General features: G+C 41.1%; 1 protein-coding gene across 1 annotated transcript; it reads left to right on the plus strand.

The window, feature by feature from the left end:
* The first annotated feature begins 1,504 nt into the window (after positions 1-1,504).
* LOC147028288 (inhibin beta B chain-like) lies at positions 1,505-8,889 on the plus strand. Its single transcript, XM_085878564.1, has 2 exons — positions 1,505-2,254; positions 7,272-8,889. The coding sequence occupies exons 1-2, from the start codon at positions 1,849-1,851 to the stop codon at positions 8,060-8,062; spliced, it is 1,197 nt and encodes a 398-aa protein (XP_085734690.1). The 5' UTR covers positions 1,505-1,848; the 3' UTR covers positions 8,063-8,889.
* Positions 8,890-14,240: the final 5,351 nt, after the last annotated feature.

A 14,240-nucleotide genomic window follows, 5' to 3' on the forward strand; every position in this document is an offset into this window, starting at 1 on the left:
TGTGCATTATATATCTGTATTATTTATGGAATATACATTATATATCTGTATTATTTATAGAATATACTGTATATATATGTATAATATATAATGCATATTATATAATTAATAATGAATATTGTAAAATACTCCATATATAATGCATATTCTATAAATAATCCATACATATAATATATAATGCACATTCCATAAATAATCTGCATTATTTAAATTATCTTTATTAGATAAATAATGCATATTATATAAATAATGCATATATTAATATGAATAATTCATATATATAATTTATAATGCATATTATATGAATAATCCATACATAAAATATATAATGCATATTATATAAATAATCCATACATAAAATATATAATGTATATTATATAAATAATCCATATGGATTATTTATATAATATGCATTATATATTATACATATGTATTATTTATATAATATGCATTATATATACAATATGGATTATTTAAATGATGTGGATTATTTGCTTAAAGATACAAAATTTGTGAGATGTTTGCTTACAGAGGTACGCAGACACACCAATAATGGTGTGTACGCTACAATCATGAAATAGTTACAACATATGGAAATGGAGTGAAGGCCCTTTTGGTTCATCAGTTCATTAAAAGTTCATCAGATGTGCAAAAGTAAAGGTTCGTACGATCATACATCCGGTTTCACCATGGAATGATGTTCAACCCAAAGTCGTGATGTAATAACATCCAACTTGAAGTGCAGGAAACTGAGTAAGCACAGCTCAAGTGCGTCTGGCTGTGGAAAATAATGTCTCAGGGACTTTCCCGACTGTCCCGCCATGATGGGAGTGAGTGAGGGACGGTCTGCGACACCGACACCTCACCACAGGAATGACTCACCGTATGAACTAGAGAAGCGGGCCGAGAGAATGATGGAGTGTTCTCAGTAGGGAATGATGCGTCTCAATGAGTTCATGAACCCAGCCAGTCACGATGTACGGGTTCACACGAAACCACAAGGCAACCCCATCTGTGGGGGGAAGCTTATTCAGCTGTGACCACCGTCTGTGCGGCCAGGTAGATAATGATCACATGGGAGTTCCCTAATTCATAATGTCTCGTGGCTAAACGTTTTAGCTTCCAGTGATGATGTCATAGCTCAAGGTAACCCCCCACCCCCCAGCTGCAAGTTATCCATACTGGTGCAGTCACATTTTAAAGGTCTTGCATTCTGGAGCAGGCAAAAATGGTCTCTGCATTCTGCATAGGTGTCCTGAACCCAGTGGTCATTGCGGAGCATCGGCGATATGCAGGGCATTGTGGTTAGGGACGTTCTTTACAAAAAACAAACAAACCGTGATTACATATCACCGTTCCTCAAGTCCAGAGGAAAGTGGTGAGTGTGCAGGTGACGTCACGATGTGGTGTCAAACCTGGAAACGTAGGAATGTCCGTGGGAAAGCACGCCCACACGGCGGTGGGTCGGGAGGCGCGTCGGCATCCCATGGCGCGAAACCGCGCCTCTGTCGAGACGTCACCAGGCTCCGAGAGAGAGCTATTTCAGCTGGTCCGCTCCTGGGTCAAAGCCGCATTGTTGGGCCGCCACACAGGACACCGGACTCCTTTGCCACACGACACCAAGTCGTCTTGAAAAAGTCCAAAACATCGTAAAGATCAGTGAGCGTCGAACCAGCGACCTGCGGCTGTACAAGGACGCGGTTCCATCAAGCATGAGAACAGAGTTGTCTCCTCTCTTTCGTGCGTGAGATTGCCACCCGAACCGCCCAATTTGCACTTCAACAGCGGGAATCTCAGGCATCGGCGTCAGTTTCCCGCTCTTTTTCCCCGAGGATACGTCCCGTCGAGATGATGCGTCGCCACGCGGCGGCCGGAGCGTGTCTGGCGCTGCTTGCAGCTCTTGTCAGCTCGTCCCTGAGCGCGGACAGTGCGAGTCGCGGACAAAGAGGCTGCGATTCCTGCGGACGATCGCGGCGGTCCCGCGTACACGACACAGGTGTCGGTGACTCTCAGCTTACCGAGGCCGTGAAGCGGCACATCTTGGCGCAGTTACACCTGCGGCAACGGCCCAACATCACTAAACCGTTATCCCAGGGCACGCTCGCCATGGTCCTGCAGAACCTGCACGCCGGGCGGCTCCGGGCGGACGGACGTCGGAAGGGCAACTCAAGACGCGGGTCTGACGGACGCACGTGGCGCTCATACGGGGAAGATGCAGAACAGAGTTCAGAAATCATCGCTTTCTCAGAGCCAGGTGAGCCGTGGGAGCCAAACCTGGAATCGCATTTACGCAGCACGTGATGCCACGTTAACTCTAAATTACAAGTATTGTACAAATCTTATCTATCTGTACCACGTCGTAAGTTATATAATAACCATATGGATAACCAAAATATAAATATAACAGGTAATATATATATGCATAAGCACGTTCTCACGATGTACACACAAATGCTATCACACCTGTCACACGTCACACCACAAGGTGTCATATGGACATGGCTATCCTATGTCATGTAATACGATAGAGCTAAACCACCACCAAGGTGTGTTTAATATGAAAAAAACAAACCAAGCGAACAATATTATTCCTTCCCATGGCAGGGTTGGCATTGGGGTTGGTGTGGTCTGGAGTGGAGTGGAGGGTGGGGGGCTCGTCAAGGGGTGGGGGGCTAGTCAAGTGGTGGGGGGCTCGTCAAGGGGTGGGGATTATACGTTTTATGCACATTTAACAGTTATCATCAAAAATATGTCTCGTGCAACAATCCTGTTTCATGCACAACGCAACAAATCGCAAGCAAACGTGTTCTGCTTTCCCTTTAAATTTTAAAATAATCACATTTATTAAATTAATCACTCGTGTACAGTATATAAAATAAATGCATACGATCAATGTATGGAGCATCGAGCATTTTTCCTGTGCAAAAGTTATTGAGCGTTTTCGATCACCCCTCTCCAAACAGCCCCATGAGAGTAGGAGCGCTTCTTCGCTTCACCACGTTTTACCACGATCAATGATTCAATTATAAATCGTAGGAAAAATATCAAGGTCACTTCAATCAGAGCTCGAGTCAAGCTCATGACAAACATGACGATCCGCCATAATTAACATGAGTAATTAGGTGAGCATCGATGATCGACCCATCAATTGATTTTCCGTTATCGATTTTGGGATGAAAATTGGTCGAATCCGCATCGAAAGCCGTTTAAGGTGATGCCTTTCATTTTCATGGGATTCTTACACACCTCTCTCATGAAATATTCCTTTGGTGAGAAAATCTGTGATTGACATAGCAATGGCTGTCTCTTCGCCATCTTTTCATGGAAGGGAATCAAAAACTAATATATATGTACTGTATAAAACGTGTATTTTGACTGTGTCATGTCTATCTAATATATAAAGCTCATTCTAACCACTCACTGATATTAAAGATCGGTATCTTCCGGGTGACGTAGAAAGCTGAAATTTTTTGAGTGCCGATGGACATCGAAGCCGGTACACCGAGAAAAATCACAGAATCGTCGGACAACATCCATCAATGAAAATATAAATAAATGAAAAAAAATATGCAGGTGAGCGACCCGAGACAATGGGAAAGCACGGTAATTTTGTGTGCCGGCGGATATTGAAGCCGATACACCAGAAAAAAACCAATCACAGAATTGTCCGAAAACATCTGTCAATGAAAATATAAATTAATGCAAAAAAAACCCCCAAAAACGTGAAAATAAATAAATGAAAAATCAAATGCAGGTGAGAGACCCGAGACAATGGGGAAGCATGGTTTGTCTGCTTACACAATGTGTAAATATAGCTCATTCTAACCACTCATTGACTGACTGATATTTCAGATCGGTACCTTCTGGGTGACGGAGAAAGCTGAAATTTCACGTGCTGATGGACATCAAAGCCGATACACCTGGAAACAAAAAACAAATCACAGAACCGTCGGAAAGGGTCCATAAATGAAAATATAAATAAATGAAAATAAATAAATGGAAAAACTGAAAAAAAATAAATGTAGGTGACCAACCCGAGCCAATGGAGAAGCACGGTAATTTTGCGTGCCAACGGACATCAAAGCCAATACAGCAGGGGGGGGGGGGAAATAATCACAGAACCGTCAGAAAGCGTCTGTAAATGAAAATATTCTAAAATAAGTGCATCCTTGTGCTCATCTAGCAGGAGGTTGGTGAAGCTTGCCTCTAATCATAAACTTTCTATTTCGTATGTGCCTGCGTACGAAGCACGGCTTGTTCTTGCTGACAATGTGTAAGCATACCCAACTATTTCATACATATATATATATATATATATATATATATATATATATATATATATATATATATATTTATACATATATATATATATATATATATATATATTTATACATATATATATATATATATATATATACACACATGTGTGTGTGTGCGTGTGTGCAATGTAGTTGCAGGAACGTGTGCACAATAAACTGAATCACATACAAAGTACAAAATGGAAGCATTTTTGTTCCTTGTAAACACTGACGATACAAAATAACAATCTCAAAGTTACCAATACTACATAGTACTGTACTACGACTACTACCAACCCCAAAATATTATTCCTTTTTTACGCAATCCACCAAGGAAAGTTTTAAGCCCAATTTTTTCATGAACTGGCGGGTTAGGCCTGACGTTCGACTGAAGGAGCTCGAGGTGGGAGCTTGTAATTTGTTCAGGGTGTGGTTACAGCTGAACTACTCTTCACCAGACAACATAGGATCTAATTTAACATCGGACGACGACAGGTGGATACAGAGACAAGATCAATGCCAGCAGACGTGTCTTCCAGGTTAACGTCCGTCCAAGGGACAGCTCCCGCATCGATGCGAGCAACTTTTTACATCACAACTTTATCAACCGATCAATGTTCGATGACTTCTGTTTCATTATCATTGCATTGTATTATAAAACAAAGATTATTCACTATCTGCAGTGCCATCTTATCCTCGCTGATGCTGCATGACGTGTGCCAGAAAATGACGTGAAATAACGCTAAAAGATCAATGTTGGAACCCCCCACAGGGCCCAATCTCCTCGCACCTTTATGTCTTGTTACGAAATGATTTGCTTCGTTGTTTTTGCGAATTCCATATTTTCATTACACAACTGCCTTTATGGAAACAGTTTGGAACTCCTACGTCATCAAATTCCTCCATTATCTTGATATATTTTATTGCGTTCGGGTTATCATCGCAAAACTGAAATAAGTGTGAACTTTCACGCATTCATCGTTTTTGTTTAAGGAATGTGAGATATATCTATCTCTCTCTGTGTCTCTATCTCATTTGTGCCGTTTGCGTTTTTCAGAATTCGCCGAAAACAAGGCGATGCAGATTATGCGTTTAAACTCGGGTTCAAGGGCATGAGCACCATGTGTACAATGTCAATTATTTATTAAAATATTATACTGATGCAGACGGCATTGGTCCGTCTCGAAACTCCTACACAGCAGCACTGGACAAAATTTCAGGGGTGGCCCCAGGGGCAAGAACGACTAGGGGGGTGAACGTACTTGAACTTTTCACTTACCGTTTTAGCCCCAGGGGATACCCTCCACCCCCCCCGCCCCCACCCGATCATCGTACAGATGGTGACTCTCAATCTCCGATTCCTGATTCTCAATCCGAACTCAATCCTGATTCACATCAGGGATGAGATTTTTCAACCTGGGGGCCAAAAGTATAGTGTGAACAAAAAGGGGGTTGAGTTCACCCCAAGTGGTAGCAGTGAGTCATCCGTAATTAACATAACATGATTCGTGGGGGAGGGGGATACAAAGGTCAATGCAGGCATTCTCCGTAGCTCTTACTTCTGCAACGGGTCCCTTTTCAGTTTTGCAATTTGGGGTGCAACTTGTCCATCATAACTAAAATATCTGTTCTGGTTTTTTTGACGGACTTAGCACCTAAGCGATTGATTTTGTGCCCAAATATCCCAAGTCTTTGGCATTCTCAAACTTTAGCTTCCTGTGCGATCAGCCATCGAATACACACGCACACACGGTGACCTCTCGCCCGGGTTGAATCCTTCAAGTGCACGGCTAGCTCGCAACAAGGTTAGCGCTGAACAAGTGTAAAATGATGGGAGGGAGGGTGAAGTCAGAGGTGAATATCTTTCATATCCTTGGGGATTGATGCTCCAGTGTGAAAAGGTCTTTAGTCCATGTAGGATAGCAGTGGTTTCAATTTCACAGGGAAAAAAATTGTGTTTGTGTGTCCACGTGGAAGTATAATTATAGCCTTCTTACCAAATGATCTCCAAAAAGGTTTTTAAATCACAGGATGCATGTAAACAGTGGATTCTCACGTCGAACTAAAACAAGACAATGTCTGTGGATCTGTATTCCATTCTTTATGGAATCATAACCGGCTTGTCCGACTCCACGAAATTTTGCATTCGTGCTCGGGGTATCCAGGGTCGGATCATTGGCATTAAATAAGTCAACCTCTGCCCTCGTGAGTGTGAGGAGACAACTTGCGATTTCCCCCTGTACACATGGAATAGTGCAAGTGGTTAAACCACTGTCCCCTCTCGGAAGCAGCGGGTATCGACGAGTCATCAAAACGATGCAAATCTCGATGTAATTATTCTGCAAAAATATTAATGATCATTGTTCCTCATTTGCTATTGTTCATCTGCTGGTCACGCGATTGTTTTATTGTTAATAAATGAAGAACCACCAAAGTTGCTACTCCGATAACGATCCTTATCCCAGTGTAATCAGATCGATGACACACGATGCTGGGTTTACTTTAAACAAAAGCACAATTTATAAAACTTCTTATTGTCCAGCATTTACGCATATACCGTGCATTATTTAACCTCTGACTCTTTCATACTCTCCAGACTAGTTTTGCTGTTTTGGCTTTTTAAAAGTTCATAAACTGTCTAACTCTCATCATACCTCATTTTCTCACTGTTAAGATCTAGATTTGCAGGAATTTTTCCAACACTTATTCAAATTCCTTTGGAGAGAAAATTGATGCTCATTCCCAAATGCTGTCGTTTCGCCATCTTTTCTTTGGGGGGAATAAAAACTGCCGACGTTGAAAAGTTTTTTGGAAGCACTTACAGACGTGGAGAAAGGGAATGATGGATGTGAAGCAAATGTCAGGGACATGGCAAGGAATTCAGTAAATGCGGAGAGATCTTGCTGTTCAATGACTCCAAGTGCCGAGTGCCAATTTCATCATGCTATCTCTGTCCTCTCTCCCTTCCCTCAGGAAACAAGCCTGATGGACTTCTGTCTTTTGCCATGTCAGCAGAGTCCCGTCAGCAGTCGCGGGTCGATAAAGCCGCACTATGGATCTACTTGATGGTCCATCCACACAATGCACGGGACTCCGGTCGAGGGACCCGGAGAAGGGTCAAACTGCAAATATTTGCGGCCAGGGAGAATCCAAAGCGCAGCGATGAGCTGATTGCAGAGCGACAAGTCATGCTGCGCCGGACCGGTTGGCACAGCATTGGGGTGAAGCGTGCGGTGGAAGATGCATTGCAGGACGGCGCTAGTCAAGTGCGGCTGCGCCTACTGTGCTCAGAATGTGGGGAGGCGGGTGCGACCGTGATTCTTGGGAGGGCCGCAGGCGACTCCAAGCTGCCCATCCTTGTCACCCGCCTCGGAGAGACGGCAGCCAGGCGGAGTCTCAAAAAGCGTGGCCTGGAGTGCGATGGAGAATCGAACCGCTGCTGCCGGAAGACCTTGTTCATCGACTTTAAATCTATCGAATGGGATGATTGGATCATCGCACCAAAGGGATACTTCGGTAACTACTGCGACGGAGAGTGTCCTGGACACCTCACTGGTGTGCTTGGTCTAGGTGGAAGTTCATCATTTTATGGTTCGGTCATTCAAAACTACTGGCTACGAATCTCGAACCAGTTCAACGACTTCACCTCTTGCTGCGTCCCGACCCGGCTGAGTGCCATTTCCATGCTCTATTATGACGACGATCAGAATGTTGTGAAGAAAGACGTGCCAAACATGATTGTGGAAGAGTGTGGTTGCTTCTAACGATGTCATCATCTCACCTTGGAACGCTGATCACATAATACCATTTTTTCTTTTCTCCTCTTCCCATTAACAATATCATGTATTTATAGTCCGTGCTTTAAACAAAAATCCCAGTACATATGCACTTAGGACTGCCAACATCTGTGGTAGCTTCTGCAGTCAAAACAAAAATCCCAGTACGTATGCACTTAGAACTGCCAACATCTGTGGTAGCTTCTGCAGTCAACCAAGCAACAAGTCTTCCAGATGAGGATGCGAGGGGCTGGCCGTAACCACCAAAAACAGACCTAAATGGACCTAATGATGACATTATTGCTAATGGGCCATCTCGACAAGAACAACAACAACAACAACAAACAAGGTGGTAGAAATTGCGTTCCACACCTGTGTGCACTTAAAAGTTCAATTCTTTTTTAAATTTTAATTATTTTATTGAAAGTAGTAATTTTACTTGTCTTTAACGCTTAAGTGGGCAATACTTGAAGCAGGCTTTTGTTTTGTTTTATTTTTTTTCCATGAGCGAAAGTCGAAGTCGTACAATTTGCACTGACCCGAGATAAAGATTTAGAGGATTTGGCTCTTTTCTTTCAGGTGGTGAGTTATACCTGCACCTTGAGATTGGGGGAAATCTTACAAGTTGTTAAAAAAAAAAAGAGCATAAACTGGGAATTGTTGGACGGTCAATGAGATTGTCAAGAATAATTTTATGCAGAAATTTGTTGGAGGACAATATTGAACGTTACAGTAAGTTATAGCAGTAAAAATAAAAATAAAATGAAAAACAACATGCACCAAAGTATTTGTTTATGTTATAATTTTTTTTTTTTTAAATAATAAAAACCTTTCTTTGACTCGACACTTTTATTAACGATACATCGACAATGTTATTTGCTTTGGATCCATATTTTGATTATCATTGCATCATAAATATGCAATTTGCATGTAGTGCTGTTGTAGTCCTGGATTTGTACTTCATCATTCATTGAATAACCCGCAATAAAACGTTTGTGCTCGTTTACAAAAAATTCTGGCTCTGTCGTGATTAATATTTCTTTCTGACAAACTCAAGGTTGTGTAAATTTTAGAGATTACAAAAACAGAAGGATGACATGCATCACTACTGCATTCAACATGTTACATTTTATATGAACAATCGCTGCTCTAAAAATGGAACTTCAGTGAACTTCTCAGCAATTTCCCTGGAAGCATCTTTTGTGGGTCCTAAATGACGTCACAAACGTCTTTCACCCGATTGGCAACAATTCGTTCAAATTAGTTTTGTCCAATAATCACGTTTTACATTTGCTTCAAATCATTAGATTTGTTAAAAAAACAAAAATCTGTACTAAAAGATGAGAATGGTCTGTTTGTTTGCTTGTTTACCAACTCCACCGAGTTAGTTCTTGGTCGATCTTGATAAACTTGGTGTGCGTATCAATTCCACCAGTATCTCCTGGGGAGTCACGAACAGGATCGGCATCACGATCTCTCGAGAAGATGGGTTGGGGGTTGTTCATGATGAAGGTTTCTTCTGTTACTGAAAGTCATGAGGATGCAATGTGGAGCTGTAGAAACGGTCTCTGAGTCGCATCGAGATAAAAACGACCTCAAAAGGATGAAATGAATGGAGTGGTGAAAGGGGGTGGAGGAAGCCTTGTACTTCCAGTAAGGCACAAAACCCTGAAAAAGTATGGTTGAAATGCAAAGAAAAACGGTGTTGCATCCTATTGAGTGAACCTTTTTGAGAAGGGAGTGTTCTTCATCCCTCTCTCCCACTTCACCCCTATCTCCTGCACAGCATACAGGTGCATTTGCTGGTGTAATTAAACTATGAAAAACATATATATTTGCAGTACACTTTACCCTCATGTAATAAATCATGTTTTTGCAGATGAGTCCTCATCTTGAATACTCTTTATATACGATGTGCAAGTGTAAGTTTAACATTGTTCTTGAGGGCCCTCCATCCAAAGCACAATCGTGAGTTTGATCAGCTTGCTTTATATTTTTATGCTTGTTTGAATTACTTTCTTTCACACTGTAATAGCCAAGGTTGATTGATACTATGCGACGTCAAAGTGAGCCACATGTGCTGTGGTACATGAATTTGGTTTCTCCAGAAAAAAAAACACAAGTTGCTAGAACAAAGCAACAGATGCATGGCTATTTACCCTAAGTCAACTATTCTTTTGTGATACAATGAATGATTCAAACAGTTCAAATAATAAAACAAGCAGTCATAGACTGGTACTTACGAAACCGTCAACTTGACCTCTGACCTTGTCTGATAAAAGCTGTCTCTAGAGAAGGTTGCGACGCAAACCAGAAGTTTCTACGATGATTCTGTACCAAATTATCAAAAATCGAATGTTTGACCTCACTGTGACCTTAACCTTTGACCTATTTTGACCAAAATCTAATCAGCGCTTGCCATCACCCTCCTGAATCACGTGGTGTAATTTGACATTGGTAGCTTCTTCCGTTCTCGAGTTATCGTGCCTACAAACAAACACACAAACACACAAACAGAGGACGGAAGTCATCAATACACTTACGAAATCTTTAGATTTCGTAAGTAACAACAATAAACACAACAGCAACAGCAATAACATCATCAACAACACCAACCATTTCATGAACATTTCCCCTCTTTTGCAGGATGGTCAAATGATGGAAATTTCCTCCATATGGATCTACCCATTGCGTCAGTTTCGTGCAACCAAAAAAATTCCATATTTTTCTTCCACATTTTCAGTCCATGACTTTTTAGGATATCTTTTCAGATTTTTCCTTCTACCACGAGCTTTATTGCTTTCTTTGCAGCTTCATCTTCTGACTTTCGTTGCACATGACCATATACCAACCAAGTCTTCTCTTCCAAAGTTCTTCACTTGCATTAATTTGTAATCTCTTCCTGATTTCTGAGCTCAGAATTCTTTCTTTCAGAGACGATCCATTCATCCATCCTATCATTTTGGTTCGAACAGCACAGACTTGGTTGTTCGGAAGATAAACCGCTCATAAAGTCCTTTATTTCGTGGTCATTTTCGAAGGATATTTTTAAGCAGAAAATAATGTGATCTGAGAATAGTTTTGACTTTCCTGAAATAAAAAAAGTGGTTTTTATATCAATCAGCTGGCTATACACTGAAGTACAAAAATAAATAATCATTGTATTTCATATGGCAAAACAATGTCTGAAGTGTCTCTCTGGTCTCCTGACTTAATTATTATGGTCTCTCTGGTCTCCTGACTGAAACGAGAGTAGATTCAGCTTGCAAACTCACTAACCTGTTAAAAACGTGTTGAGTGCATCTTAAAGATATAAAACACTTTGAAAAATGTCAATGTTATCAGAAATAAAGAATTCGATCTCAAATAATTTCAAACTATTTTAGTTCACAGAAAAATGTTGTTGAAATGACGATCCAATAATGTTTATAATTAAAATAAAACAACAAATTTACCCATTCCTTTGTTTTATTCAGGCCAAGTAGAAACAATGATAAAACCTATAAATTTGCTTTGCACTAAAATAAATAAATATAAAAGCACCTTGAATGAAAACTTATTCAGTTCATAATTTAAGGAGATGTTCCAAAATGCTGACCTATCTTTTAATACTTTAGCAAATCTCAATTATCAAACATGATATTATGACAAGGTTAAGGTTAAAGCGGAATCAGGTAAATTGTCAAACAATGCGGCATGTGGCCAACCTGGAAACGCAAATTTGTTTGGAGTGCATAAGCAGCTGAACCACACAACAACCACACTGAGCTAGCAAGTAGTGTAACCGGGTGTAATGGGATATCGAAGAAGACCAGAAAACGTTAAGGCACTGTCACACCTTGACGATTTAGCCAGTGTATGCAGACGTATGAAAAATTTGTCTAAAACACTGGCACACGTCGAATGCGTAATGGGTAAGTTTTGTATACGTTAAGAGCACGCTGGCATACGTCGTAGTACGCCGAGCTCGTCGACAAATTTTAACATGCTTGAAATTTTTCGACATATGCCAGCGTATGACTCACACGTTCCGCATAAGCTGGCCATAAGTTGTAGGCACGTTTCACGATCGTTGACACACCGACACACGTTACTTGTAAGTTACTCATACGTCGAGGTAATGTTTAGCATACCCAAAACTTATTTCTAACCTATGAGTAACGTGTTGTAGGCACGTTACGCGATTGTTGACACACGTCGACAGACGTTACTTGTAAGTTAAGGCCCGGTCACACCTTGACGTTTTAGCTAGCGATGGCAACGTATTAAAATGTATGTAAAACGCTGGCTTACGATGAACTTTTGATGTTTTTTTTTTTTTAAAGATTCGGACGTATTCATAGCGACTTGGTCTAATGTATAACGCATTGGTAACGGACACAGAATGTTTCGTTGTGTTATAGATAACTTATACCAACGAATGCTGAACCTGTTGTCGGTCTACACAACCGATGCCCAACGATAGTCTAACTTAGGCATAGCGCGTTGCACGCATCGCCGACGATGTCGTGACGTAGCCTATTAAAAGGCTGACGCACAACGATTCGAATCATAACTGCCGTAGAAATGGAAGTGACAACATCGCGGTCACACCTTGGCGATCTTGCCAGCGTATGCCGACCTAAGAAAAATGTGTCTAAAACGTTGGGGCACGTCAAATACGGTATGAGTAAGTTTGGTATACGTGAGTAGAACGCTAAAGTACGCTATCATACGTCGTAGTAAGTAGAGTACGTCAAGAAATTTTAAACATGTTCAAAATTTTACGACGCACTCGGCGTATGACACACGTTCCGCATGCGATGGGGATAAGTTTTACACACGATATGTGGACGCTTACACACGTCCACAAAGGCTACTTATAAGCTACTCATAAGTCGAAACACGTCGCGGTAATGTCTTTTTTACGCGAAACTTATTTCTAACTTATGTTTGACGTGCTTTGAACCAATTCTTTACGTAGTCCCAACACACATCGACGTATGTAGACGTATTCCAATGATGTCTTCCGGTCGACAAAAAAAATAAATGAACGTGTTTCTAGCTTACAACTGCCATATAAAGACGTGTTCCCAGCGGTTTTGGGAATCGGTATATAAAAATGCTGCTCATAAAAGGGGAACCCAACAGTGTTTTCGAGTCCTTTTTGAGTCGATGCCCATGTCATCAGCAGTAACAGTATCAGTATCAGTATCAGTATTAGTATTAGTAGTAGTTTGTTCATGTTGGCAGTAGTAGGTGAGTGTGAGGGGGAGGGTGTGGGTTATGATGGATCCTCCTTGCGTCCGCGTGTCCATGGGTAGGAGACATCTTTGCACCATTGTTTGAAGTTCTTTGCGGCTAATTTTTTATGGGTCTTTTTCAACAATGAGCTATAGCTTGTTTTTACGATTTAGGTCTATTCATAACGGGTTGGACAAATGCACAATGAACTAATAATGTGCATAGAGCGCTTTGATTACTTATAGATACGATATACCAACGAATAATTATCGTGAAGCCGGCGTTCACAAACTATGCCCAACGATAGCCGAACTTATTCATATCGTGCGGCAGTTTATCTTTGCCGGTGACGTAGGGTTTGCTATTCATAGGCTGCCACTCAACGATTTAAATGGCTGCATCTCCACTATTGAAAGTAGACGCTTGCGCTCAACAATTGGATTTTTTTTTACACTCAACGACTTTTAAACGGTACCACTCAGCTTTTTTCATTGTATACAATGAACGATTTAAATTGCTGTCACTCGCCTTTGTTTTTTGATGCTGGCGCTCGGAGATTTTAATCGTTTCTATTGAACGTGCTAAATCGCTCAAACCCCACTATTGAAAGTAGACGCTTGCGCTCAACAATTCGATTTTTTTTTACACTCAATGACTTTTAAAAACGGTACCACTCAGCTATTTTCATTGTTTACAATGAACGATTTAAATTGCTGTCACTCGCCTTTGTTTTTTGACGCTGGGGTTTAGAAATTTGAAGCGTTTCTTCTGAACGTGTTAAAACGCTCAAACTCGACTATTTTAAATAGACGCTGCCGATGGACAATTGGAATCATAGCCAAGCTAGACATCAAAGTGTGAACATCCTTGTCATGCCGAAGAAAAGTTTGAAGAATGCTGCAAATAAGTGTCCTGGCCGTGGACGCTGATGCAAGGACGATCC

This window comes from Eptatretus burgeri, chromosome 4, assembly GCF_056783735.1.
Source record: "Eptatretus burgeri isolate ZD-2024b chromosome 4, Ebu_testis_v1, whole genome shotgun sequence".
NCBI lineage: Eukaryota > Metazoa > Chordata > Myxini > Myxiniformes > Myxinidae > Eptatretus > Eptatretus burgeri.